We start from the raw sequence: 26,285 nt of genomic DNA on the forward strand, positions 1-26,285 counted from the left end.
GTCAATTCCACCTCCTCTTGGTGTGTCAGCTCATTTTATGAGGTTGCAGTCTGCACCTATGTCTGTTAATTCAAAATGTCCCAGTATCTGAGATCGGCAGAGTTGCTACATGGTCCTTGGTACATACCTTTTCTAGGCACTATGCCCTAATCAGTGACTCTAGATGGAATGCAGCAGTTGGCAATTCAGTTCTTTCCTCAGTTATGTACTTGATTCCGAAGCTCCCTTCTCCTTTCGGAGGTACTACTCAGGAGAAGACAAAGAGGTTACTCACCCTATAGAGTAACTGTGGTTCTTTGAGATGTGTCCCTATGGGTGCTCCACTACCCTCCCTCCTTCCCCTCTGTTTTGTATTTTCCTTATGAGACTTGGCAGTGGAGAAGGAAATGAGGCAGTTTGCCTGCACAGCCCTATATAACCTCAGTGTGGGACACAAGGATGTCTAGGACCTACGCATGGGCTGAATGGGCACTGCTAATGAAAATCCCTCTCAAAGGTGTGTGGGACACACATGCACTTGAAGTAGGGCACTCACATCTCGAAGAACCAGTTACTGTACAGGATGAGTACTCTCTTCATCTAAGGGCTTGTGTCCTGTAATGGTATAGTTAAAGCAGCAAACCTCCCTTCCCCAGAGTGGATGGAATTATACCAGTTTAAAAGTGTGTAAATTGGTATGACTTATTCTAGTTCAGGAAATGAAATAAGCTTTACCAGCATAAGGCACCTTTATACTGATATAACTGCATCCACATCAGGGCTTACATCAGTATAACTGTATTGGTAAAAACCCATACCCCCTAACTAATGTAGTTACACTGACTAACTACATAGACGAGGCCTAACACTCACACTGACTAGATGATAGATAAATACTCTGAAGTCAGGAAATGGTTCTTAGAGAAATGTTAACTTAGTCATATTGCACATACTGTATGTTTTCTGGCATATATTTTACAGCATAAATATTAAGCACAATAATGAACACATTTTTAAATCACCACAAGAATACAAAATACAACAGCTATAATTTGGCTGAGTCAACATTGCAATGGGAAGCTTTTTTCTTTTTTCTTTAATTTCCTGGTGGAGCATATAAATTTGTAATTTAAACACTCAAACATTACATTGATATGACAGTTTGTATTTTAATTTCTCTGGCATTTAAAAAAGAAAAAAAAATGGAAATTAAGGCTTGAAGGCTTTTCTGGTGAAGACTTTTAAACTCTTTAAACTTAAATTTATTGGGATTGTGGAGTTTACAAATTCTACTTGATTTTTCAAGTTTGGAAGAACCAAAATTTGATCAGGCAATGAGGATGATCTAAATTGTACAGGCAAGAAATACTCTCCAACAGAGGTTTTAAGATATGAGAGTCTGTTTCTGCATTTAGATCTGTATTTAAAGAAACGTTTCTACCCAGACAGCTTTCTACCTAGTTAATAGCTATGCTAACTTAGACACTCACTGTGAAACCACTATTATATCTTTGACTGTCAGCCTCCAAAGCGTCCCTTTTCAGTTTAAAAATGCTAGAAATTGGTAACCCAGGTGATATTTTGCAGACCATTTTAAAAATAAAAATCAACAAATTAATCGAATACACAGATGGCTCATGTAATTAAAAATTAAGATGACTATTGTTTGTATAGCTCACTAGGATTTTTCCAGTAATGTGTGCCAATAACAGTAGCCCTACCTAGTTCAAGTAGATTACCCTTGATAACTGACCTTTGTGTCCAGTATACATCTTCACTTTTGCCTCAAGCCACATAACTCCCTTTGTGGTTAATTATCTGGTAGCAGAGCACAGCATTCTGGAGATGATTGCTCATGCTTAACCACACACCTGTATTAACATGAGATCTTCTTTCTACTGTGCTATAACTGGATTTTCAATTGCACTGTTTTTAACATAGGATTTTGCCTTGTGACTAACCTGCAATTAATTTTTATAGATGTATTTTACTAAAAGTCACTGTTTGGTGGAAAGATCATATTTCTAGCTAAGTTGCCTATCTCTTTTAATGTTCACAGTATCTTTCTGAACCTAGATCAAAGAGATTTGTTTGTATGATATATTATCCTGTCTTTCCTTGGTTGGAATTCATGACACGTTCTTGTTGAAATACAAGTTATATACTAGTACTTTTATTATCTAGAGGCTTTTTAAAGTCTCTTAAATACAAATAGTTTGTGTGGCATGCAGGCATAAATCAATATATTTTACACAGCTTTTGTTTAAGAACCTAGCCTGCAGTTTACTTACTACTCATATGTACTGAATTATCAAAGTATGTCGTTAACGTTAAAAATGTACTGTAATGAACCCTCCACAATTTATTGTGGTATTTTCTTTTTAAACTCAAAATATACCTAATTCATCACGAAAGGAGTGGAGGGAAGTTTTTCACTTTGCTGCCTGAAGGTGTCTGCTATAGTCAGCTTCTATCTGCAACCTCTAAATCAGTTTCTTTTCATCTCTCTGCCTTGAAGAGCTTACACTCTAATTTTAAACATGATGCTACAAGTGCACATGCTGTGTCTGGGGATGGTTGGGTGTGCTACAAATGGTAGGGATGGGATGGGATGAGGAAGTAGGAAGGTTACAGCAGAAAGATCCTGGAGCTGTGAACACTTACAAAGGGAATACCGTATTAATATTAATAACTTGCAAATAGCAAATATTAAGATTTTAATGATGATCACCATAATTGAGCACAACTTCTAATCAGAATATATTGGGAGCACTTGTAAAATTAGGAAAACATTCATATTATTAAACCAAGGGGTTTTGTTTTGTTTTGTTTGTTTTTTCCTAATAAACACCAGAAAATTAGTTTGAAAATGCCTGCAGTCATGTGGCTCAAACTTTTCATTAAAAGTTTAGCTTTTGTGCTGAAACTAAGTATTAAAAATTCCAACCCAAAAGGTCCAGAAAAGTTTCATTAAAAGGGAAGTTGGCATAAAATGTAATAATATTTTAAAATTAGGTTTTGATATTACTAATCCCACCATTCCTTTAAAAAATGTGTGAGACCATCAGCACTAGGAGCATTGCTTTTTGAAAAAATAAAAGTTCTTTCAAAATATGGCCTCTGGAAAATACTTAACAAGATTATACTTTGAATTAGAGCTGTCTTGGAGTAAAATATACTGTGTCATTTATGTTGGTGAGCACTGAAGTTATTTGTTACTATAAGCATGGCACTTTTATTATTTACTAACGTTTTAATATCACATTACTGCTAAAAATGGTTCTGATTCAGGAAAGCTATTAGTACATGCTTAAGTGCACCGCTATTCAAGACTGCACTTAAGCACCTGTTTAAAGTTAAGCAGGTGCTTAAGTGCAGTCCTGAATAATAATTGGGGCCACTATTAGGGTTGGCAGTCAAACTTCATTCCTTTCTTCTTGGGTAGCCAGGACACAGTCTCCAGGTGAAATTCTGACCCTGATACAGTTAATGGCAAAACTCCCATTGACTTCAGTGGGCCAGGATTTTATTCTCCATGTAGTTTTCCTTCCTCCGTGTTACCTTCACTTTCACTGTGGTTAGTCAAAGGAGACATATCCAGGAAACAGGGGAAACTGGGTTCAGTAACTCCTCTGCTGGATCTTACTGTGGTGGCATTTTTCAAACTCACCTGTATTCCAAGGTGTCTGCTGGTGTTTAGTGTCCTGGGTGCATGACGTATCTGAAATCATGTCCAGCCTTGGTTTTTTTAGAAGTGTGGTGTGCTCTGGAGTGTAAATATGGGGGGGGGGGGAAACTCCAAGCCCCGGAGATAGGAATAGAGCTTCAGCTCATACAGCGGAGTGTTAGTACGTTGGCAGTCATTTTAGGTATCAGATATTTTCTTTTTTTCACCTTAAATATTATTATATTACTAATTCTGTAACGGTATATATAGATTTTAAAACAAATTAAATATAGCTTATTTGCTTATCAAAAACAATAAATTTTTATTTTATTTAATGCAATGACAGTATCTGTGTATCAAATTGTTTTTAAATATATTATTTTTCAAAATACTATTGTGGAGGTTAATCATACATTTAAATTCAGCTTTCAGATTGCTTATTGATTTGCCAACCTAGCACCATCAAATACAACCTCATGCATATTCTATTTGGGTTGCTTAGCTTTTTTCTGAAGCAGACTTGCATAAAAGTGAATTTTAAATCAAAGTGCTTTGCCAAGACCAATGTATCTTTGGCATAGACCAGTGAACAGTCTGCAGTTCTCATCCAATTTATGTATCTTTTTGGATCAGGAACAACTGTCTCAGACCTGAATTATATTTTCACATTCATACCTCTCAGTCTTGGCAATCTTCTCTTTGTCAGGCATCTTCAAAAGGAGTCTAATTGTTTTATTGATTCTCTCTGCAGCAATCCCCTGGCTTTGCCGATTGCCAAACAAGACAGTTTGCTGGAGAAAGACACCATGTTCAAAGATGCAACAAAAGGCTTATGTAAGCAGCAGTCTCAAGACACCGCATCTGACAATGTCACAGTGACTGACACAACCAAACTTGAACAGGTATATGTCAAGTTTCTTAAATGTCTTGGATCTGGAAATTTAAAATTGATGAACAAGAAAACACAGGAATGTAATCAATTTCATGCTATAAGTTTGGCTACAGTCATTTTCCAATAATAATTCTCAAAATTATTACACCCGAATGTCTTGGGATCAGGCTACCTGAAAGACCCCCTCTCTCGTTGCCTTCCATGGACATAGTTGTGATCAGCAGATGCATTTGTTTTTGAAATTTTAAATAATTGGTCAGGCACTCAAAACCTTGGGGCTTTTGCGTGGTACCAAAGTGCAAATAATAATAGAAAAATAAAGAAACTATGATTTTGTTCTGCTCTCTCTTGCTATAATTATATAGACAGTGCTTTATTAACACATAAACTATGCAGTCCCTTTACTAAAGAGTTCACAGTTTAACATCCCATAACGAGGTTTCACCCAGCTCATAACAATATTGTGAAAATCTGTGTAATCAAGTATTAGTGTTTATATGACTGTAGCTAGTTTTACTTCCTTTATTAATACAATGATGGGTGCCATTGACATACTTGAGAGACAGAGATAGTTTGTTCAGAATCTCTTGTACATTTTCTGTACATTCCAAACTATTTGTTGCTGATAATGTCTCCATGATATCATCATGGATCACAAGCACCTTTAAAGAAGACTATGTGTTTATTAAGTAGTTCTGATTTCTATAATTTACTCAGCACTAATCCTTTCAATAACATAATTTTTATTGTTGTGCAAGTTGAGAACTGAAATTTCTGTTGAATGCAGTTGCTTTTAAGGAATCTGGGCAAAATGTTTCCGTAACAGACAGAATGCTTTACGTTAAAAATAAAAGCTTTGAACATAGGACTTTAAATGTTATACATCTAACAAGGATTCAGTGTAATTTATCCATAATGTTTGTATCCTAACCTATATTGGAAGTAATCATATTCTGTTTAATTTTTCATTACGATATGCAGAGTCATTACTCAGGTTTTATCTTCATATATTATTAAATGGATCAGCATGATATTTCACATGGTGCATGTCAAGGATAGCATACATTTATAGGCAATATGGCATGAAGATTAGGTCTTCCTCAGGGGATCTGAGAGAAGATTTTAAAAATATTAGGCTTGGAACATACATATTTAATATTGAAAGATACAACACTATTTTTGGTTTTGAAATCAAAAAATTACAGTAGCTCAGATTTACACACAAGCACAAAATGTTAATATAGAAAATAACAAAATACCATATCCAATAAAATAAAATTCATAAGTCATGAAATGTAAGAAAATGGGGGTCAGATGAGCAACTGGGAGCCCTTGATTCTTTTTTTTTGTTGTTTTTTTTGTTTCTAGCTGAAATATGGTTTTTGATCTCAACTAATTTCCTGAACCCAATATGCCAGATCAGGAAGGCAATATGAATAATCACCATAGTTGCATAGTTGGCAATTTCTGTTCTTATCAGTTGAGGGGGAGATTTTTCCCAGTACACAATTGAGATCTCTGGCATGAAATGGAGTTGTGTGTTACATTCCACAAGCAAAACTGCTTAGTCTTTTTGTTTGATTAAGCCATTTCTTTTGAAAACAGACTTGGCATAGAACTGTTGTGGCACATATTGTTGGCCACATAATGTGGTGTGGACTTCTAATGTACAATATTCAGTGGTTTCTTCTTTATTGCAGTAATGTTAGATAAAACATGCAGGGGAAAGTAGTGACTGGAAGAATATTGTGCATGGAAAATAGAATGCATACTGCCTTATTAATGGTGCAAATAAATAAAATGCCTTCTGGTGATATAGTGAAAATTACTAAAGTTTTGTTATTAAGCCATCTAAACAGATTGGGAACAATTATATATTCCCAAACACACACACAGACACACTGTCAAATGAGTAAATAGAAAACTTCATTGTTAATATTAAAAATAAGATAGCATTTAGCTTCTAATATATCTATGGCTGAGAATGTTCAGTGATGGTTCAGATTATCAGTTTTGACCTGCTGTCTCCATAGTTTAGGGTATTGAGAACAGTAGTAAAATATATATTATAAGATCACTTTGTCAGTCAGACACAGGAGGAAAGAAGGAAAAAGTAGAATAAAGGCATCTGTATGCTCAGAAAAAGGAGGTGAACAGAACAAAATTGGAAATCCCCTGGAAGTTTTTAACCCCCAATCAATTCATCTGTGAAGTTAATGCATGTGGAATTTCATATATATGTGTCTCTTTTTTACTGCTTGAGTTTAAATCTAGCTTTTATGGCATTTATTTACTTCATAGGCCAACATCATCAAATTCTTCTCCTTGACCTTGGCTGGATGGCATATCCTGGGGATGTGCATCCTTTTTTCCCCCTCACACAGTTTTGATTACTTCTGAAAACAGTGCACAGTGAGCTGCATATGTAGCTTATACATGTCCATGATAGTGTATTATGGCATAAAAGCGTTATCAGCATGAATTTGGGATGGCTACATTACTTATGCGTGGCATCCCAAATGAGAGCAAATAACATAACATCATATTATTCTGTATTGGTGAAAAACCTACCTTGACATCCTTTGGATCAGGAATTGACCCTCTATACCACACATTAACATAAAACTATCTTAAAAATTTTTATTCAGTATTTCTGTTTTTTATTCCTCGACCTGTAAAACCAGACCTCCTACCCCATGCCTCCTTGGGAGAGAAAAGTTATGATAAACACATTTTAGAAACCTTTTAGGACAGCCTAATAGCTTTTCCACCCATAAAAAAGCCAACTCAAAAAATTAATCACAATTAAAAAAATTAATTGTGATTAATCACACTTTTAATCACACTGTTAAACAATAGAATACCAATTGAAATTTATTAACTATTTTGAATGTTTTTCTACATTTTCAAATATATTGATTTCAGTTACAATACAGAATACAAAGTGTACAGTGCTCAATTTATATTATTTTTATTACAAATAGTTGCACTGTAAAAATGATAAACAAAAGAAATAGTATTTTTAGTTCACCTCATACAAGTACTGTAGTGCTATCTCTATCGTGAAAGTGCAATTTACAAGTATAGATTCTTTTTGTTACATAACTACACTCCAAAAAAAAACAATGTAAAACTTTAGAACCTACAAGTTCACTCAGCCCTGGTCTACATTAGGACTTTAGGTCGAATTTAGCAGCATTAAATCGATGTAAACCTGCAGCCATCCACACGATGAAGCCCTTTATTTCGACTTAAAGGGCTCTTAAAATCGATTTCCTTACTCCACCCCTGACAAGTGGATTAGCGCTTAAATCGGCCTTGCCGGCTCGAATTTGGGGTACTGTGGACACAATTCGACGGTATTGGCCTCTGGGAGCTATCCCAGAGTGCTCCATTGTGACTGCTCTGGACAGCATTCTCAACTCAGATGCACTGGCCAGGTAGACAGGAAAAGAACCGCGAACTTTTGAATCTCATTTCCTGTTTGGCCAGCGTGGCAAGCTGCAGGTGACCATGATGGAGTCCCAGAATCGCAAAAGAGCTCCAGCATGGACCGAACGGGAGGTACGGGATCTGATCGCTGTATGGGGAGAGAAATCCATGCTATTAGAACTCCGTTCCAGTTTTCAAAATGCCAAAACCTTTGTCAAAATCTCCCAGGGCATGAAGGACAGAGGCCATAACAGGGACCCGAAGTAGTGCCGCGTGAAACTGAATGAGCTGAGGCAAGCCTACCAGAAAACCAGAGAGGCGAACGGCCGCTCCGGGTCAGAGCCCCAAACATGCCGCTTCTATGATGAGCTGCATGCCATTTTAGGGGGTTCAGCCACTACTACCCCAGCCGTGTTGTTTGACTCTTTCAATGGAGATGGAGGCAACATGGAAGCAGGTTCTGGGGACGAAGAAGATGATGATGATGATGAGGTTGTAGATAGCTCACAGCAAACAAGCGGAGAAACTGGTTTTCCCGACAACCAGGAACTGTATCTCACCCTGGACCTAGAGCCAGTACCCCTGAACCCACCCAAGGCTGCCTCCTGGACCCGGCAGGCGGAGAAGGGACCTCCGGTGAGTGTACCTTTTAAAATACTATACATGGTTTAAAAGCAAGCATGTGAAAGGATTACTTTGCCCTGGCATTCGTGGCTCTCCTGGATGTACTCCCAAAGCCTTTGCAAAAGGTTTCTGGGGAGGGCAGCCTTATTGCGTCCTTCATGGTAGGACACTTTACCACTCCAGGCCAGTAACACATACTCGGGAATCATTGTACAACAAAGCATTGCAGTGTATGTTTGCTGGCGTTCAAACAACATCCGTTCTTTATCTTTCTGTGTTATCCTCAGGAGAGTGAGATATAATTCATGGTCACCTGGTTGAAATAGAGTGCTTTTCTTCAGGGAACACTCAGAGGAGCCCATTCCTGCTGGGCTGTTTCCTGTGGCTAAACAGAAATGTTCCCCGCTGTTAGCCACAGGGAGGGGGGAGGGTTGAGAGGGTAGCCACGCGGTGGGGGGAAGGCAAAATGCGACCTTGTAATGAAAGCACATGTGCTATGTATGTAATATTAACAGCAAGGTTTACCCTGAAAGAGTGTAGCCACTGTCTTATAAAATGTGTCTTTTTAAATACCGCTGTCCCTTTTTTTTTTCTCCACCAGCTGCATGTGTTTCAATGATCACAGGATCTTCTCCTTCCCAGACGCTAGTGAAGATTAGAAAGAAAAAAAAACACACTCGAGATGAAATGTTCTCCGAGCTCATGCTGTCCTCCCACACTGACAGAGCACAGACGAATGCTTGGAGGCAAATAATGTCAGAGTGCAGGAAAGCACAAAATGACCGGGAGGAGAGGTGGCAGGCTGAAGAGAGTAAGTGGTGGGCTGAAGACAGGGCTGAAGCTCAAATGTGGCGGCAGCGTGATGAGAGGAGGCAGGATTCAATGCTGAGACTGCTGGAGGACCAAACCAGTATGCTCCAGTGTATGGTTGAGCTGCAGCAAAGGCAGCTGGAGCACAGACTGCCCCTACAGCCCCTGTGTAACCAACCGCCCTCCTCCCCAAGTTCCATAGCCTCCACACCCAGATGCCCAAGAACACGGTGGGGGGGGGGCCACCGGCCAACCAGCCACTCCGCCACAGAGGATTGCCCAAAAAAAAGAAGGCTGGCATTCAATAAATTTTAAAGTTGTAAACTTTTAAAGTGCTGTGTGACATTTTCTTTCCCTCCTCCACCACCCCTCCTGGGCTACCTTTGTAGTCATCTCCCTATTTTTGTGATGGATGAATGAATAAAGAATGCATGAATGTGAAGCAACAATGACTTTATTGCCTCTGCAAGCGGTGATCGAAGGGAGGAGGGGAAGGTGGTTAGCCTACAGGGAAGTAGAGTGAACCAACAGGCGGGGGGTTTCATCAAGGAGAAACAAACAGAACTTTCACACCGTAGCCTGTCCAGTCATGAAACTGGTTTTCAAAGCTTCTCTGATGCGTACCGCGCCCTCCTGTGCTCTTCTAACCTCCCTGGTGTCTGGCTGCGCGTAACCAGCAGCCAGGCAATTTGCCTCAACCTCCCACCCCACCATAAACGTCTCCCCCTTACTCTCACAGATATTGTGGAGCACACAGCAAGCAGTAATAACAGTGGGAATACTGGTTTCGCTGAGGTCTGAGCGAGTCAGTAAACTGCGCCAGCGCGCCTTTAAACATCCAAATGCACATTCTACCATCATTCTGCACTTGCTCTGCCTGTAGTTGAATAGCTCCTGACTACTGTCCAGGCTGCCTGTGTATGGCTTCATGAGCCATGGCATTAAGGGGTAGGCTGGGTCCCCAAGGATACATATAGGCATTTCAACATCCCCAACAGTTATTTTCTGATCTGGGAATAAAGTCCCTTCCTGCAGCTTTTGAAAGAGACCAGAGTTCCTGAAGATGCGAGCGTCATGTACCTTTCCCGGCCATCCCATGTTGATGTTGGTGAAACGTCCCTTGTGATCCACCAGAGCTTGCAGCACTATTGAAAAGTACCCCTTGCGGTTTATGTACTCGGCGGCTTGGTGCTCCGGTGCCAAGATAGGGATATGCTTTCCCTCTACGGCCCCACCACAGTTAGGGAATCCCATTGCAGCAAAGCCATCCACTATGACCTGCACATTTCCCAGGGTCACTACCCTTGATATCAGCAGATCTTTGATTGCGTGGGCTACTTGCATCACAGCAGCCCCCACAGTAGATTTGCCCACTCCAAATTGATTCCCAACTGACCGGTAGCTGTCTGACGTTGCAAGCTTCCACAGGGCTATCGCCACTCGCTTCTCAACTGTGAGGGCTGCTCTCATCTTGGTATTCATGCGCCTCAGGGCAGGGGAAAGCAAGTCACAAAGTTCCATGAAAGTGCCCTTACGCATGCGAAAGTTTCACAGCCACTGGGAATCGTCCCAGACCTGCAACACTATGCGGTCCCACCAGTCTGTGCTTGTTTCCCGAGCCCAGAATCGGCGTTCCACAGCATGAACCTGCCCCATTAGCACCATGATGCATGCATTGGCAGGGCCCATGCTTTGAGAGAAATCTGTGTCCATGTCCTGATCACTCACGTGACCGCGCTGATGTCGCCTCCTCGCCCGGTATCGCTTTGCCACGTTCTGGTGCTGCATATACTGCTGAATAATACGTGTGGTGGTTAATGTGCTCCTAATTGCCAAAGTGAGCTGAGCGGCCTCCATGCTTGCCTTGGTATGGCGTCCACACAGAAAAAAGGCGCGGAACGATTGTCTGCCGTTGCTCTGACGGAGGGAGGGGCGACTGATGACACGGCTTACAGGGTTGGCTTCAGGGAGCTAAAATCAACAAAGGGAGTGGCTTTACATCAAGGAGTATTTCAGGCAGGACTTCACGGAGGGTTCCAATAAGAAATGGTGCACCTAAGTTATTGTTCTTATTGGAACAAGGAGGTTAGCCTGGCCTCTGATTGATACATGGCTAGATTTACTTCACTGCACCTTCTCTGTGAGTGACTGCAGTGTGACCTAGAGGAATGAGTCCCCTAGACGGGGGAGGAGGCAAATGAGTACAAAACAAATCTGGTCTATTTCTTGTTTTGATCCACTCCATCTATCTTTTACATCTTTGGCTGGCAGCAGACGGTGCAGAAGGACTGCATGCCATCCACATCTCATGGCTGCTCAGCAGAAGATGATGCAATAAGACTGCAAGCAATCCGTATTGCCTGCCTGCTCACCATAAGACAGTTCAATAGGACTGACTGCAGGACTAAAGAGAATGACCTGGTCAAGTCACTCCAAATTTAGTCCCTGCGCCCATGTCTGCCCAGGCGCTCCCAGCTGACGTAGCCAGGAGCACCTCGGACGTGATTAGGACGGCTACCAGTCGTACTGTACCGTCTGCTGCCACAAGGCAATGGGTTGCTGCTACTGTGTAGCAATGCCGTACCGCGTCTGCCAGCACCCAGGAGACATACGGTGACGGTTACCTGAGCGGGCTCCATGCTTGCCGTGGTATGGCATCTGCACAGGTAACTCAGGAAAAAAGGCGCGAAACGATTGTCTGCCCTTGCTTTCACGGAGGGAGGGAGGGAAGGGGGGCCTGACGATATGTACCCAGAACCACCCGCGACAATGTTTTAGCCCCATCAGGCATTGGGATCTCAACCCAGAATTCCAATTGGCAGCGGAGACTGCGGGAACTGTGGGATAGCTACCCACAGTGCAACGCTCCGGAAGTCGACCCTAGCCTCGGTACTGTGGAAGCACTCCGCCGAGTTAATGCACTTAGAGCATTTTCTGTGGGGACACACACACTCGAATATATAAAACTGATTTCTAAAAAACCGACTTCTATAAATTTGACCTTATTCCGTAGTGTAGACATACCCTCAGTCCTACTTCTTATTCAGCCAATCGCTAAGGCAAACAAGTTTCTTTGCATTTACATGAGATAATGCTTCCAGCTTCTTATTTACAATGTCACCAGAACATGAGAACAGGCATTCATGTGGCAATTTTGTAGCCAGCATTGCAAGGTATTTACGTGCCAGTTATGCTAAATATTCATACGTCCCTTCATGCTTTGGCCGGTATTCCAGAGGACATGCTTCCATGCTGATGACGCTCGTTAAAAAAATGTGTTAATTAAATTTGTGACTGAACTCCTTGGGGGAGAATTGTATGTCTCCTCCTCTGTTTTATTTGCATTCTGCCATATATTTCATGTTATAGTAGTCTCGGATGGTTACCCAGCACGTGTTGTTCATTTTAAGAACACCTTCACCGCGGATTTGATAAAATGCAAAGAAGGTATCTGTTGGAGTATGTAAGGATTACGTAAAGACCTGGGTAACTGCTACCATGGTAGTAGGGAGTGAGGCACAGGCAAGCACTGTTTCTTCCCTTGATAGATAAAGTTGCCACCCTTTTCCCTTCCCTTCGGCTTGTTAAGGATTGATAAGCATCATAGCTGCATAAGAAATATGGTTGTCTGAAGGATACCCTTTGTGTGAAGAAATGTTATCTGATCCCCTCCCTTCCTCTCCCAGCTACATAAATGAGTTCGGGGTCATGGCCCCTTGCTCCTACAATTACTGCAAAGGAATGAATCTTCAAGGTAAAAATGTCTAAAATATGCTTAATGCTGTAAACATTAAATGGGCTGGTATATTATATTCAGTAATTAGCAATTAATATTCATTATATGGACGGTCATATTATCAAATAAGGGTTTTGGGGGTGTTGGAGTAAATGTGTGTATTTACATATTAACTTAGATAAAAAAGTGTGATGTGATTAGTTCAGGGCTTACTCAACAATTGGGTTGAGGGGAACAAGTACCGCAATAAAGAAGTCCGTTTATTCAATATGCCTCTGGGTCCTCCTGCTCCTTCTTTCCATCTCTAACAGAACCAATGTGAGATTTCTAAAGACAGGTACAGCACCCAAGTTTTAAGAATCTGAAATGCCTTCTAAAAATCTGAGAGGGTCGAGGTGTAGAGCATGCTTTCAGAAGTCTTAAAAGAGCAACACTGTGATGTGGAAACTACAGAACCTGAACCACCAAAAAAGAAAAACAACCTTCTGCTGGTGGTGTCTGACGCAGATGATGAAAATGAACATGTGTCTGTCCACACTTCTTTGGATTGTTATCGAGAAAAACCTGTCTTCAGCATGGACACATGTCCTCTGGAATGGTGGTTGAAGCATGAAGGGACATATGAATCTTTAGCACATCTGGCACATAAATATCTTGTGATGTCGGCTACAACACTGTCACACGAACATCTGTTCTCACTTTCAAGTGACACTGTAAACAAGAAGCAGGCAGCATTAGCTCCTTCAAATGTAAACAAACTTGTTTGTCTGAACAATTGGCGGAATAAGAAGTAGGACTGAGTGGACACATAGGCTCTAAAGTTTTCCACTGTTTTATTTTTCAGTGCAGTTATTTTTTGTACATAATTCTACATTTGTAAGTTCAACTTTCATGATAAAGAGAATGCATTACAGTACTTTATGAGGTGAATTAAAAAATACTATTTCTTTTGTTTATTACAGTTCAATTATTTGTAATAAAAATAAATATAAAGTGAGCACTGTACACTTTGTATTCTGTGTTGTAATTAAAATCAATATATTTGAAAATGTAGAAAACATCCACAAATATTTAAATAAATGGTATTCTATTATTGTTTAACATCACGATTAATTGTGCAATTAATAGTTTTAATCACACGATTGATCGTGATTAATTTTTTTAATCACTTGACAGCCCTGTTTCTGATATGAATAAGATGATAGGTATCTATTGAAAAGTTCTACAATGCAAGCAGAAATGAGGAAGCATAATTTAAAAATAAATTGGACAGTACTGAATTCTCATCATTGTGAAAAAATAAACTCGATCCTGACATAGAATCTCAAAATCATGATATAAAAATATAAGAACTCGAAAAATTATATCAAACTCTTACACTGGAATCTGATCTCCACAATTATAAGCGAAAAGGATAACCTCTCTGTGGGTCTGAGAGCACATAACTACAAACTTTCTTAATGACAGGTTTCAGAGTTAGTCTCCCCGTCAGAGCCTTTCACTGTCATGCATAGCTACATAGTTCCATAGTGTGGATGCAGCCTACTTTTCATTGCTGTGTGTGGCTACACTTACCCTATATGCCGTCACAAGAGGTGTGTGGTGTAGATGAAACCTATGAGTAGAGATTTTCTTTGGTCAGTATTTATTGCCTGTTACTAATACTGATCAAAAAAAAGGGACACAGTGAAAAAATGTCTCTTTTCTTATCAAATGATGTTGAAATTTGGAATCTTACATCACATACAATTTTATTTTGAAGAATGGAGGGAAAATGATGAGGAGTCAGAGTGAGACTAGTCTTAAAGTGGTTGCTAACATGCTGCTGTATGCTGCCCAAAGTGTGATAGAGTGAGCAGAGCCAAAGCTTTGTCCCCTTCCCACATGTCACTCTACAGAGCCAGTTTGGTGTGCAGGGAATTAAGTGGCACTCTTGAGGCCAGCTATAAATTATTCCACTTGTCACCCCATCTCACCCTAGGGGAGCAAAGCAGGGGAAGAACTGTGAATCTCTGACTCATAAACCATCCCAAGGCTACTCATGGGGGGGGTGCATCTTATGCATTGCCCCTTACACAGAGCTATTCCTAAAGGCACGGTTTAGCCCAAAGACAATATATCCATTATTGGGGTGGCATTTTGTTATAAGTTCTGCTCAGAAGTGACCCTGAAAATATGCATGTTGGTTCATTCTATAAAAGTCATGATAGTCATAATGTAGCACATGTGCAGCTAAATGCATATGAATACTTTCATTTGTGAGTTCTGTAATGTAAGCAGTTTAATTTTAGGAAATGATAAAAAATTAATTTGAAATGAAATTATCTCCAATACCTATTTCCTTTTGGCCTTTAATACTTCCTAATTAACATTTCTCAGATTTTTTTTTTTTTTGCTTTGAATTGTGGTTTCTGTCAACTATATGATTTAAATTGGTGGCTCATTCATTACAAATAGAGCTGGACTTTAATGAAGATAATAATAGGATTGGTTGTGGAATTGACAAGGAACTGAATAGAGCAGTTCACTCTGAGCCATTTGTATGTACTGTGTGTGATTGTGCTGTACGATATCTAAAGGCATAATAAGTTTGAAAAATAGGAAAAATTCTCATAAGAGGTATGCCCTGATTCAAGCAAGCAGTAACAACAATGCATAAAGAAGAAAATAAAAAAAGAGTTTTGTTATTAAATCCAGACTTAGAGAACTGTCACTTCTTTTTGTGCTCATGTCCTGAGAGCTGTCATTCTTGACACAAATCTGGAGCCTGTGAGAATCTTTCGGGTGAACTGAAGTGTAAAGAGCTACATAGTTGATATTCTACAATTCTGAAATTGGTTGTGATGCTAGAGAAGGGCTATATGTTTGTAAGTTCAGTTGTTTTATACTAACAGATGTATAGTTGGTAAACTATTTAAGACCCAGCAGGATTTGGTGGTTCTGTCTAACACCACAATGGCTCATGTGGTTTTTTTGCTTGGCATAAAGATGAAGGCTGAGTGCCTTCAAACACTCTTTTTGTGTGTATCTTGGGTATCTTAAATCTAGTGCTCCTATTTATTGTTTGATTGATTGATTGATAAAAATATATATGTTCTGTTATTTCCAAGGGTTCACATCTGGGGAAAGACATATAGCATCAAATCCTGTTCATCTTGTTTACTCAACAACACAGCGGGTAGCCTCAGTGTCTGATTATCTCTGCCTTAAAATGACAATTATAATGCTTTTTGTATATGTATGTATAATCACAGTACCTTTTGGTTAATGATCTGCAAGCACTTTACAAAGGTCCCATTTAGTTCCTTTTCACAGATGAAGAGACTGAGGCACATACAGGTTAACTGATTTACCCAGTCACACAATGAATCAGTGATAAATTTAGGAAAAGAACCCAGAACGCTGGACTCCCAGGGCCAGACACTGCACCTATTAAAGTAATTGGCAAAACTGCCATTAACTTCAAGCTTGGACCCTCAGTGTTTCTGCACTGATCACATTGGTCAATTACTGATGAAATAACATTGTGAATGCCATTTTCTTTTTCTTTTTGTTAAAATGTGGATTTGCCAGTTGTTCACTTCAAACACACTTCTTCTAGGTGACTATTATCTATTTTTATATGTTCTTCTGGCATCTAGAAACATTAAACTTGTCAGCTGATATTAACAATGATACAACCTGCACTGTGAGCATAGTAGAATTCACTGCACAATGAATCAGCCTTTATTGTATTTTATAGCAGTTCGCTTATAGTTGATTTATTGTACTTTTATAACATATAAGCAATTTTCTTTTTGGTAACAGAATTTGTTTCTATAATATTTAGATTGTAAGCTCTTTAGGCCTCTTATCTCCTTCTGTGTTTGGAAAGCACCAAGCACATTTTGGGTGCTACTGTGATATAAATAATAATAAAACATTATGACTCATACATTAGATGCTGACCACCTTCCACTCCTACTGACAATTTAACTCCCGTCTCTCACTGAGTTTCCTCTGTTATGTTCTGTGCAGCTGAATTTCAAAAGTGTATTAAGTTCCATATGCTGAGAAGGATGAATCTACAGGAATATGGGAGCTCGGTTTGGTGGCAGCAGATATGTGATTTACAAGCGCATTAACTTTTCAACTCTCTATCATCTTCATCAGATATAGTTAAGGAAGAGGGCAGGAGTGTTCTACTTGAACTTGGAGTCTTGTCAGGTTTAGGAATTGCAAATAACATACATGTACATTTCCATATACTTAAGTCCCCGTTAAACCCATACAGAATATATGCTTAAAATTGATAATCTTTCTAATTTACTTCTATTGCTTAAAATAAAGGATAAAGAGTTATTTGAGACGTATAGACAACTTTTTGGTTTCCTAATGCACAATAAATATTTATATCAATTGTAGTGTTTGTCAGTTGTAATTGAAACTAGGGCATTACACTGCAGGATGAGCAGCTATGAAGTTAGATTATTTTAATGTATGATTTGTATTTTCCAGGTCAAGTTAATGCCTCCAGCACCAAATGATGACCTGGCTACTCTGAGTGAGCTAACAGACAGCAGCCTGCTCTATGAGATTCAGAAACGTTTCAGTAACAATCAGATATATGTGAGTGGCTATGAAACTGCTTACTGCAGCATTTTTATTCAGTTACCTACAGTCAACTTCAGTCATGAGCAATTAAAGAAAATAGTATAGGACTATTAATAATTCCAGCTAAGCAGAATTACTAGACACTAGGCTGGCAAGTATTGCTGACTAATATTAAGATGAATGAAGGAGTATGTGTGTGTTAAATTTACAACTACTCAAATTTAATTGGAAAGTCTGAAATTAGAAAGAAAAAAAAAAAAGCTATAGCGAGTATGCACAGGTGAGCCTATATGTATATTTACCAGAAAATATGTGTGGGTAAAATGTGATAGGGGCATGTGAACTCTTTCCTCTTAAACTGTCAAGAGATTTCTGTCTTCAACTTTATGTAATCATAATTTTCATGCTGCTTCTGATTACAATAACTGGAATGGAATAGAGATTTGGATAACAAATTCAGAAATCAGTATACAGCATTTGATTCCCTGTTACTTTTTCCTACAGTTTACATGAATAATTCTCTTGATATTGTTATGTTAATGATTTAGACACAGTAAAATAATTACAAGATGATTTACATGCAACAGATTTTTCTGTTCTTGCCATGTTAAACAGACGGAGAATCCAGTCAGCCATAGATTATTTCAAAAGTAAAACCTGCATATGCATATTTCTGGCATCCGTATTCATAACTACTTACCCTTTTCTAGCTTATTGAACAGCTGATTAGGTAATTTGCATGTAAATTTGAAATGTGTGAATCTGCTTTAATCTAATGAATTGACAGAGTGTGGTTAGACCAGAGAAATGCAGAGATCCAGAATGTCACAAACAACAAGATACTGTAAATACACCTGAAATTAAATACAGAAGTTACATTTGTAGGTACTATGATATTGGTTGGTAGTAACAATGCTGTTCAGATGCTGAGATTATATCTATGCTCCTGCCTTTTTTGGTTTATATGTATCCTCCTTTTTAACTCATTTTCAGAGGTATTGAGCATGCACACTTCTGACTCAAGTCAATGGGAGCTACAGATGCTCAGCATCTATGAAAATCAGGGCCAAGTGTAGGTTTACTCTTAAAGTAGTTCACCTGATTTCTCATTCTCAGGATTGACCCTGGGGTTCTAAGACTCCCCTCTCTTATTTATCCTTCTGGTCTAATTAAATATTTTGGTTTTGTTCAAGAGCACAATAGTGATCTTGAAGCCATTGATCAGTGCTGTTCTGGTTAACAGCAGCCATTTGTGCAATGTGTGGCGATCACCATCAGAACTGAAAAACCTCTCATCCATTATTTACCTGGGCTCCATTATCTCAGAAGGGAAAAAGACCCTGGAGGCCATTTCCAAACCCAGATCTTCCTCACCACAGCACACATACTGCCATGCTCATTGAAGCTGTTACAGAGAGGCATAAATTATATCTGCCCTATCCAACAGGGGATCTAAGTGGGGCTTCATTCTGAGGGCAGGTGATTTTATTGTATCTCCTCTCCATAAGGCTGTCCTGTTAGTGGAGAGAGGTGGGGCAGGTGGGCAGATGGGTAGATTTGATTTTATTGTTGCAACACAGAAGTCCCATCTGTGAATGGCTGCTAAAGGGATATGCTAAATCAGCATAGTCTCAGGTCACAGGTCAGTGCTGCCTAGTTTTGTGTTTCATAGACACCTTATACACTCCCGTGCAGAACACTGGGTGAATGTAGCTGCTTTGTAAGGAATATTGGAAAAGGAATAACCGATACCTTTATGTTACTGGAAATATGGGTGCCTTGATAAGCCTAAACTATTTATGTAAATAGATTTTTAGAATGAGCTAATGATAAGTGAATGAACAATTAAACAGAACTTTAATACAATGAAAGTTTCAAATCACTGATACTATTATATTTTTGAATGGCATTAAAATAATTTTGGACTACTAGTGGTTGCTGGTTTTCTAATGACAGTGGGCTGGATCCTGGGCTTCAGTCAAGGAAAGTGGCGAAGCTTGTGTGAGGAGACAGAGAATGGATGCAAAGGCATCTTTAACCCTCCCCCGTCCCTGCCATGTGCTCTCCTGATCCTGGGACTGACTGGGTGCAGAGCCGTTCTTTGGCATACAATAGAATAGCCTTCAGGGTTCACAGTGGGTGCCAACAGCCCCAAGTGGCCCTTTTGGCATATGGAAATCAGCTGGTGGTTAGAGAACCCAGGCCTCATGCTCTTACAGTTGGCAGCTAATAAAGAGGTGGCGTAGGACTCACTATAGCATTTCTATAGCATCAGAGAATTACCCTGTGTGGGGGGAATCCTGCAGTGATTAGTTAAGAAACTGCCTTCCCTGGCTTCATGGCAGTTTTCCACAAAGGAAGTGACAGAGTGGCTCCAGGGGCCTGGGCCTAGTGATTTTTGCTTTTGGGCATCTAAATATTATAAAAAGCAAATGGAAGACTGTGTTGTGACGGATAATTGTTTGGTCCTTTCCACCGGGAGACAACACAAAACACATTGAGACAGTAGAGGAAAATTCTCTCTCAGGCCATTGCGTGTTTCCTTTGTCTTTTTTTTATTAGATTTTTTTTCATAGAATATCAGGGTTGGGAGGGACCTCAGGGGGTCATCTAGTCCAACCCCCTGCTCAAAGCAGGACCAATCCCCAACTAAATCATCCCAGCCAAGGCTTTGTCAAGCCTGACCTTAAAAACTTCTAAGGAAGGAGATTCCACCACCTCCCTAGGTAACGCATTCCAGTGTTTCACCACCCTCCTAGTGAAAAAGTTTTTCCTAATATCCAACCTAAACCTCTCCCACTGCAACTTGAGACCATTACTCCTCATTCTGTCATCTGCTACCATTGAGAACAGTCTAGATCCATCCTCTTTGGAACCCCCTTTCAGGTAGTTGAAAGCAGCTATCAAATCCCCCCTCATTCTTCTCTGCCGCAGACTAAACAATCCCAGTTCCCTCAGGCTCTCCTCATAAGTCATGTGTTCCAGTCCCCTAATCATTCTTGTTGCCCTCCGCTGGATGTTTTCCGATTTTTCCACGTCCTTCTTGTAGTGTGGAGGATGAGATGAGGCCTCCAGATGAGGCCTCACCAATGTCGAATAGAGGGGAATGATCACGTCCCTCGATCTGCTGGCAATGCCCCTACTTATACAGCCCAAAATGCCATTGGCCTTCTTGGCAACAAGGGCACACTGTTGACTCACATCCAGCTTCTCATCCACTGTAACCCCTAGGTCCTTTTCTGCAGAACTGCTGCCGAGCCATTCGGTCCCTAGTCTATAGCGGTGCATGGGATTCTTCCATCCTAAGTGCAGGACTCTGCACTTCTCCTTGTTGAACCTCATCAGATTTCTTTTGGCCCAATCCTCTAATTTGTCTAGGGCCCTCTGTATCCTATCCCTACCCTCCAGCGTATCTACCTCTCCTCCCAGTTTAGTGTCATCTGCAAACTTGCTGAGGGTGCAATCCACACCATCCTCCAGATCATTTATGAAGATATTGAGCAAAACTGGCCCGAGGACCGACCCTTAGGGCACTCCACTTGATACCGGCTGTCAACTAGACATGGAGCCATTGATCACTACCTGTTGAGCCCGACAATCTAGCCAACTTTCTGTCCACCTTATAGTCCATTCATCCAGCCCACACTTCTTTAACTTGCTGGCAAGAATACTGTGGGAGACCGTGTCTAAAGCTTTGCTAAAATCTAGGAACAACACGTCCACTGCTTTCCCCTCATCCACAGAGCCAGTTGTGTCATCATAGAAGGCAATCATGTTGGTCAGGCACGACTTGCCGTTGGTGAGTCCATGCTGACTGTTCCTGATCACTTTCCTCTCCTCTAAGTGCTTCAGAATTGATTCCTTGAGGACCTGCTCCATGATTTTTCCAGGGACTGAGGTGAGGCTGACTGGCTTGTAGTTCCCAGGATCCTCCTTTTTCCCTTTTTTAAAGATGGGCACTACATTAGCCTTTTTTCAGTTGTCCGGGACTTCCCCCAATCGCCATGAGTTTTCAGAGATAATGACCAATGGCTCTGCAATCACATCCACATTTGTTTTGTTTTGTTTTGGTAGCAGTGTGTCTGACGCATTTTTCTTTAAATAAGTCAGTGTTTGTGGGCAGAATCTTTTAAAAGCACAATAATAACTGAATTATTTGATTAAGAATATGTTGAAAAACACTTTTTGATGTTCTAATACAATGTAAAGCCAACAACAGAAGTTCGTGTTATTTTTAGTATGTGAAAAAAAATTACTAAACTCTACTTTTCCTCAACAACTACAGCTATTATTTCAGTCATTATCAGTTTGACAAAGCACCTCATGGTATTAGAATTTTATGAATTAATTAGAAAAGCACTTGCCACCAAACAATTATTCAGTGTTTATTTGTATTTTTCTATAGAGTATAGTGTTAATCAGGGCCAATATGTGTTTCAGTTGGCTTGCTCTTATGTTCTATTGTTATTATTCTTTATAGAAACTACTCTTCAACTGTCCCCATGTATGAACAAGGTTAAAAACTAAATACCATTGTAAGAATCCATGGTCCCAGATTCTGTTATGGGCAATCTTTGGTGGGTGAAAAACTGGGGTGGAGGTGGGTGGGAAAGGTGGTTTAAAGTCATCTTTAAATATCCTGGTTCCTGAGGCCATCCCATCACTGGTGTGCTTTCTGATACAAGCTAGAGAAGCCTTGCACTGGCTGCTTGTGGCCCCAAAGAGCTGATATGGCAATCCAGTAAATAGACAACCTGGCCATGCCTCCTATGTCAGGAACCTGGAGATGTGTGGAGACCTTAGCTATAGTCCATTGGGAGCTGAGTAAGGAGTAAGGCAAAAAGCGGTCAGGATATACTGGAGACTGCAGCCCAGTGGATTCATGTAGTGTGTGTTCTAATATTGCGGGTGAAATCCTGGCCCCATTGTATACAACGGGAATTTTATCATTGACTTTAGTGGAGTCAATATTTTGATTTTGATTTATATGTATCTAGGTTGTCATAATTATGTTGATTTCTGTCATTTATCCCAGTAACAACTTTTTTAATACCCATTCAATTTATCTAACTCAGCTAGCACTACTAGCATGGTCTATCCCATAAAAAGGTGATGGAAGAATTGGGTTGTGTAATAGGAACTTCATTCATTTTTGCTAAGTTTAACAAATGGTGAATCACAGATTCATTTAACAAATAATCTTACAATAATATATGCAATGCAATTCCTTTGTTAATCATTTTACTTTATGAAGCACTTAGTATTAATTACACTTTTTATAATAATGCAATCTGAATTGTAAATTTGGATCTTAGTTTCTCAGAGCAAGAATTTAAAAGGTTCTGAATTGTGGAACTATGAACTCGCAATTCGTCTGTTGATTACTGGATTTCAGATGCTTTTGTGAAAAGTCTTTTCTGGAGGGGAATCATTAACTTCCTGAAAGATCCAATTTATCACTTAATAAACAAATTATAATTTTTTTCCAGACCTACGTTGGAGATATACTGTTGCTGGTTAATCCATTTAAAGAACTTCCAATTTATTCCACTATGGTAAGTATTTTCTTCTAAAAATGTTATGATGTAGATCTATTTCAGTGGATCCCAAAGCACTAAAAATAAAAAAAAATAAGCAATATCTCTGTTCTTTTCATGTTAGGAACATCTCATTTGAATTTTGCATTAGTAGCAATACCTTTAATTTTGCCTAAGGTGCACAGTGTCTTGTTCATATCTTTATGAATGTCTCCTTCAGGCCATAAACATTTTTATTTTGTTTTATTATGTTGCCTGTTACTTATCTTCTCCTTGAGTGCTACTAGTGTGAAACAGAAATCTTGCTAGAGGTGACAACAAGCAGAACAATATTTCATTCATGGATTATTTGGGTACCAACAAAAAAAAGAAAAAAGGTACCTAAAAGTGATAGTTCAATTGGGCCTGGGCAAAGCTCTCTTTCACTAATCTTACTTGATGAAATCCAATCCACTTATAGATAAGGTGTCTGTCATTTCAGTATCAAAACATTGTTACTCTTGCAATGTAGGCATAACATACATTTACATTATGTTTTACATGTCATGTTTCAATCTAGCCCTATCATTTTAGATATAGTGTCAGTGTGAAGCATTAAATATTGCCTATTAATTATTATTATTATATTTTATTTCTGTTATATTGAGATGGGGGCCCTTGTGCTAAGCACTGTACAAACATGTAGTAATTTTGCTTGAAAGATTTACAGAGAGTTTGTAGTATTCAGAATCACCATTAGCAGACTGTAGGTTGTGAGTGTTTAAAATGTCCCATGTATGACCTAATAGTAAACTGGGGGAAACAAATGGTGTAAAGTACATGTGGCAGGGCCAGCAGATTAAAATTGGGTCCTTAAATTGGAAATCACCCACCTGGTCTGAATATGGAATTCCTCAAGCCCTTTCCTCTTGGAATAGGACTGGGCAATCTTAAGATAGTACAGGGGCACAAAATCCACTAAAACCCTTTGGTGAGCCACGCACTGTTTTTAGAGGCTACCCCATTGCATAGCTCAGAAATGTTTGCAACAATACAGCTTGTTAACGAACAGGTATTAACAGTGTAAAACTGAAGTCTCCGCATGTGCTACATTTTCCAGTTTCCTTGTCAGTGGGGGTCCTGTCTTATACATGAGTTGCGTTCCAAGAGGCACATGCATGTGCAAGGGGTTCTCTTCCCCTCACTTTGCATTGCTGCGTATGGCCTTACTGAGCTGCCATCTCTCCTAGAGTGACCCTGAAAGAGGAAGAGGTAGAGGAGGCAGAATGAGGAGATGGCAGGGGTTCTGGGAAGCAGGACGCCGGGTCCAAGACCGCTCCCCTCCCACTGGAGACACCAGAACTCTGAATTTGTAGTAGCATCTATGGCCGGAGTGGGAGGGAAGGCAGGCCTGGGCATTAGTTATGTATTGAGTTTGTACACCAGGCCTCTGCTTCTGCCTCTTCTCCCAAAACCTGCGAAGTGCACTGCTGGAATTATGGGGTATGGCAAAAGGTAAAGGGTTAGCCTGTCTATTTTAGCACATAACCCTTTGATCTCCTATGAGCTTGCCCACTGTAATTACTTCCACTTCTTACAGAGTAAACTATCTGCATGGTCATTGTGTATTATGCAGGTATTTCTTGTTTGGTCAGAATGTAATGGCAAAATAACATGGCTGGTGCTATTTTGTCCCTGTTTTTGAGGTAAAAGTCAACAGGATCTGATTTTTGCCCTTATGTCAAAATTATCATGAAGGACTTAATCATTCAGGCAGTCCATACTCGGTGTAACTCTACAAACCAACCACATTGTTCAAGAACATAAACTAATCTCTTCCAACTAGAGGAGGAATAATCCTGGATCTACCTCGGACCTGCAAAGGGGCACTTTCTGAAAATGTAAGAATAAGAGGGAAGCTGGACATCATTGACCACAAAGCACTGCAACTCAGCAGTTAGGAAATAGATTCTCAGAAAGCACCATCATCAGTATTTTGGATGCGAAGAAAGCAGATATGGAGGAATTAAGAAATCAAGACCCAATACTGCTCTCTTTGCAAGCAATGGGAGCTGTTCAGTTGACTTCAGTAGGAGTAGGTTGGTGTCTGTTCCAAAGCCCATTGAAGTTAATGGCTATCATTCCCATAGGCTTTGTTGGGCTTTGGATCATGATCCTACTGAATAAGGCCAGACAGGAGGAAGTATTAAAATCTACCACTGTAGAAGAAGGCTGGGAAATCCTGGCAGACTAGAGGTGCAACAAGCAACAATTCCCCTGACAAAGAATTAGGTATGAAACAAGAAATAGCTGATGCAGATGGTGGAGCAGTCTAAGATCCTTTACTGTATACTGAAGAAGAACAAGGCAATCAAAATGGATTCTATTCTGGGGAAAGAGGAGGCCAGACAAAAAGTAGACCATGTTAATTGTAGACATATGGGAATATAAAGAAATTTTACAAACATATCAGTGAAAAACAAATTAATAGAGAAAAAGCTGACCCAATCATAAAGGAGGAGAGAGTGAAATTACCAATTATTCAAAAATGTTTGAGACATTAAACCCTTAAAAAACCTGTTATCAATAAGAAAAATAAGGAAAAGTATTTTGAACAAGGAGAAATGAGAAAGAACTTACCATGCTCATAAATACCCTGATAATATGAGTAGTATAAAAAAAAACATGAAAGACTAACCCTTATTAAAATATTTATTGATTCGGTGAATAACTACTTAGACTGTGAACTTCACGGGGCAGGAAATGTCTTTTTGTTTTGTGTTTGTACAGCACCTAGCACAATGGAGCTTTGATCCCTGTCTTGGGGCCATTAGGCAATACCACAATAGAAATAAGAATAATTAAGAAGCAAATTTTATTTCTTTAAATTTTTCTTATTTTTGAACTCAAAATATTCAAGAAATACAGGGCCATTTTTTATCTAAATATGCGGAGAAAATATTTTCTTATGAAGATTACTGTGGTGATTTTGAGTGGTGACTTCTGATTGCCATTGCATTTCAAGATGGTATGGTT

The 26,285-nt window shown here is 39.6% G+C and overlaps 1 protein-coding gene across 13 annotated transcripts in view; it reads left to right on the plus strand.

The window, feature by feature from the left end:
* The window catches only part of MYO16 (myosin XVI), a 602,174-nt gene that overhangs the window by 304,222 nt on the left and 271,667 nt on the right, over positions 1 to 26,285 (plus strand). For 12 of the 13 annotated variants that reach the window (XM_075129773.1, XM_075129766.1, XM_048854910.2 and 9 more), the window contains 3 exons: positions 4,398 to 4,548; positions 17,638 to 17,748; positions 23,223 to 23,288. In XM_075129773.1, coding sequence (XP_074985874.1) covers positions 4,398 to 4,548; positions 17,638 to 17,748; positions 23,223 to 23,288 — 328 coding nt within the window. The remainder of the gene's footprint in view (positions 1 to 4,397; positions 4,549 to 17,637; positions 17,749 to 23,222; positions 23,289 to 26,285) is intronic. The other variant, XM_075129768.1, reaches the window with a different exon arrangement.

The sequence above is a fragment of the Caretta caretta genome, chromosome 1 (genome assembly GCF_965140235.1).
Source record: "Caretta caretta isolate rCarCar2 chromosome 1, rCarCar1.hap1, whole genome shotgun sequence".
NCBI classification, from domain to species: Eukaryota; Metazoa; Chordata; order Testudines; family Cheloniidae; genus Caretta; species Caretta caretta.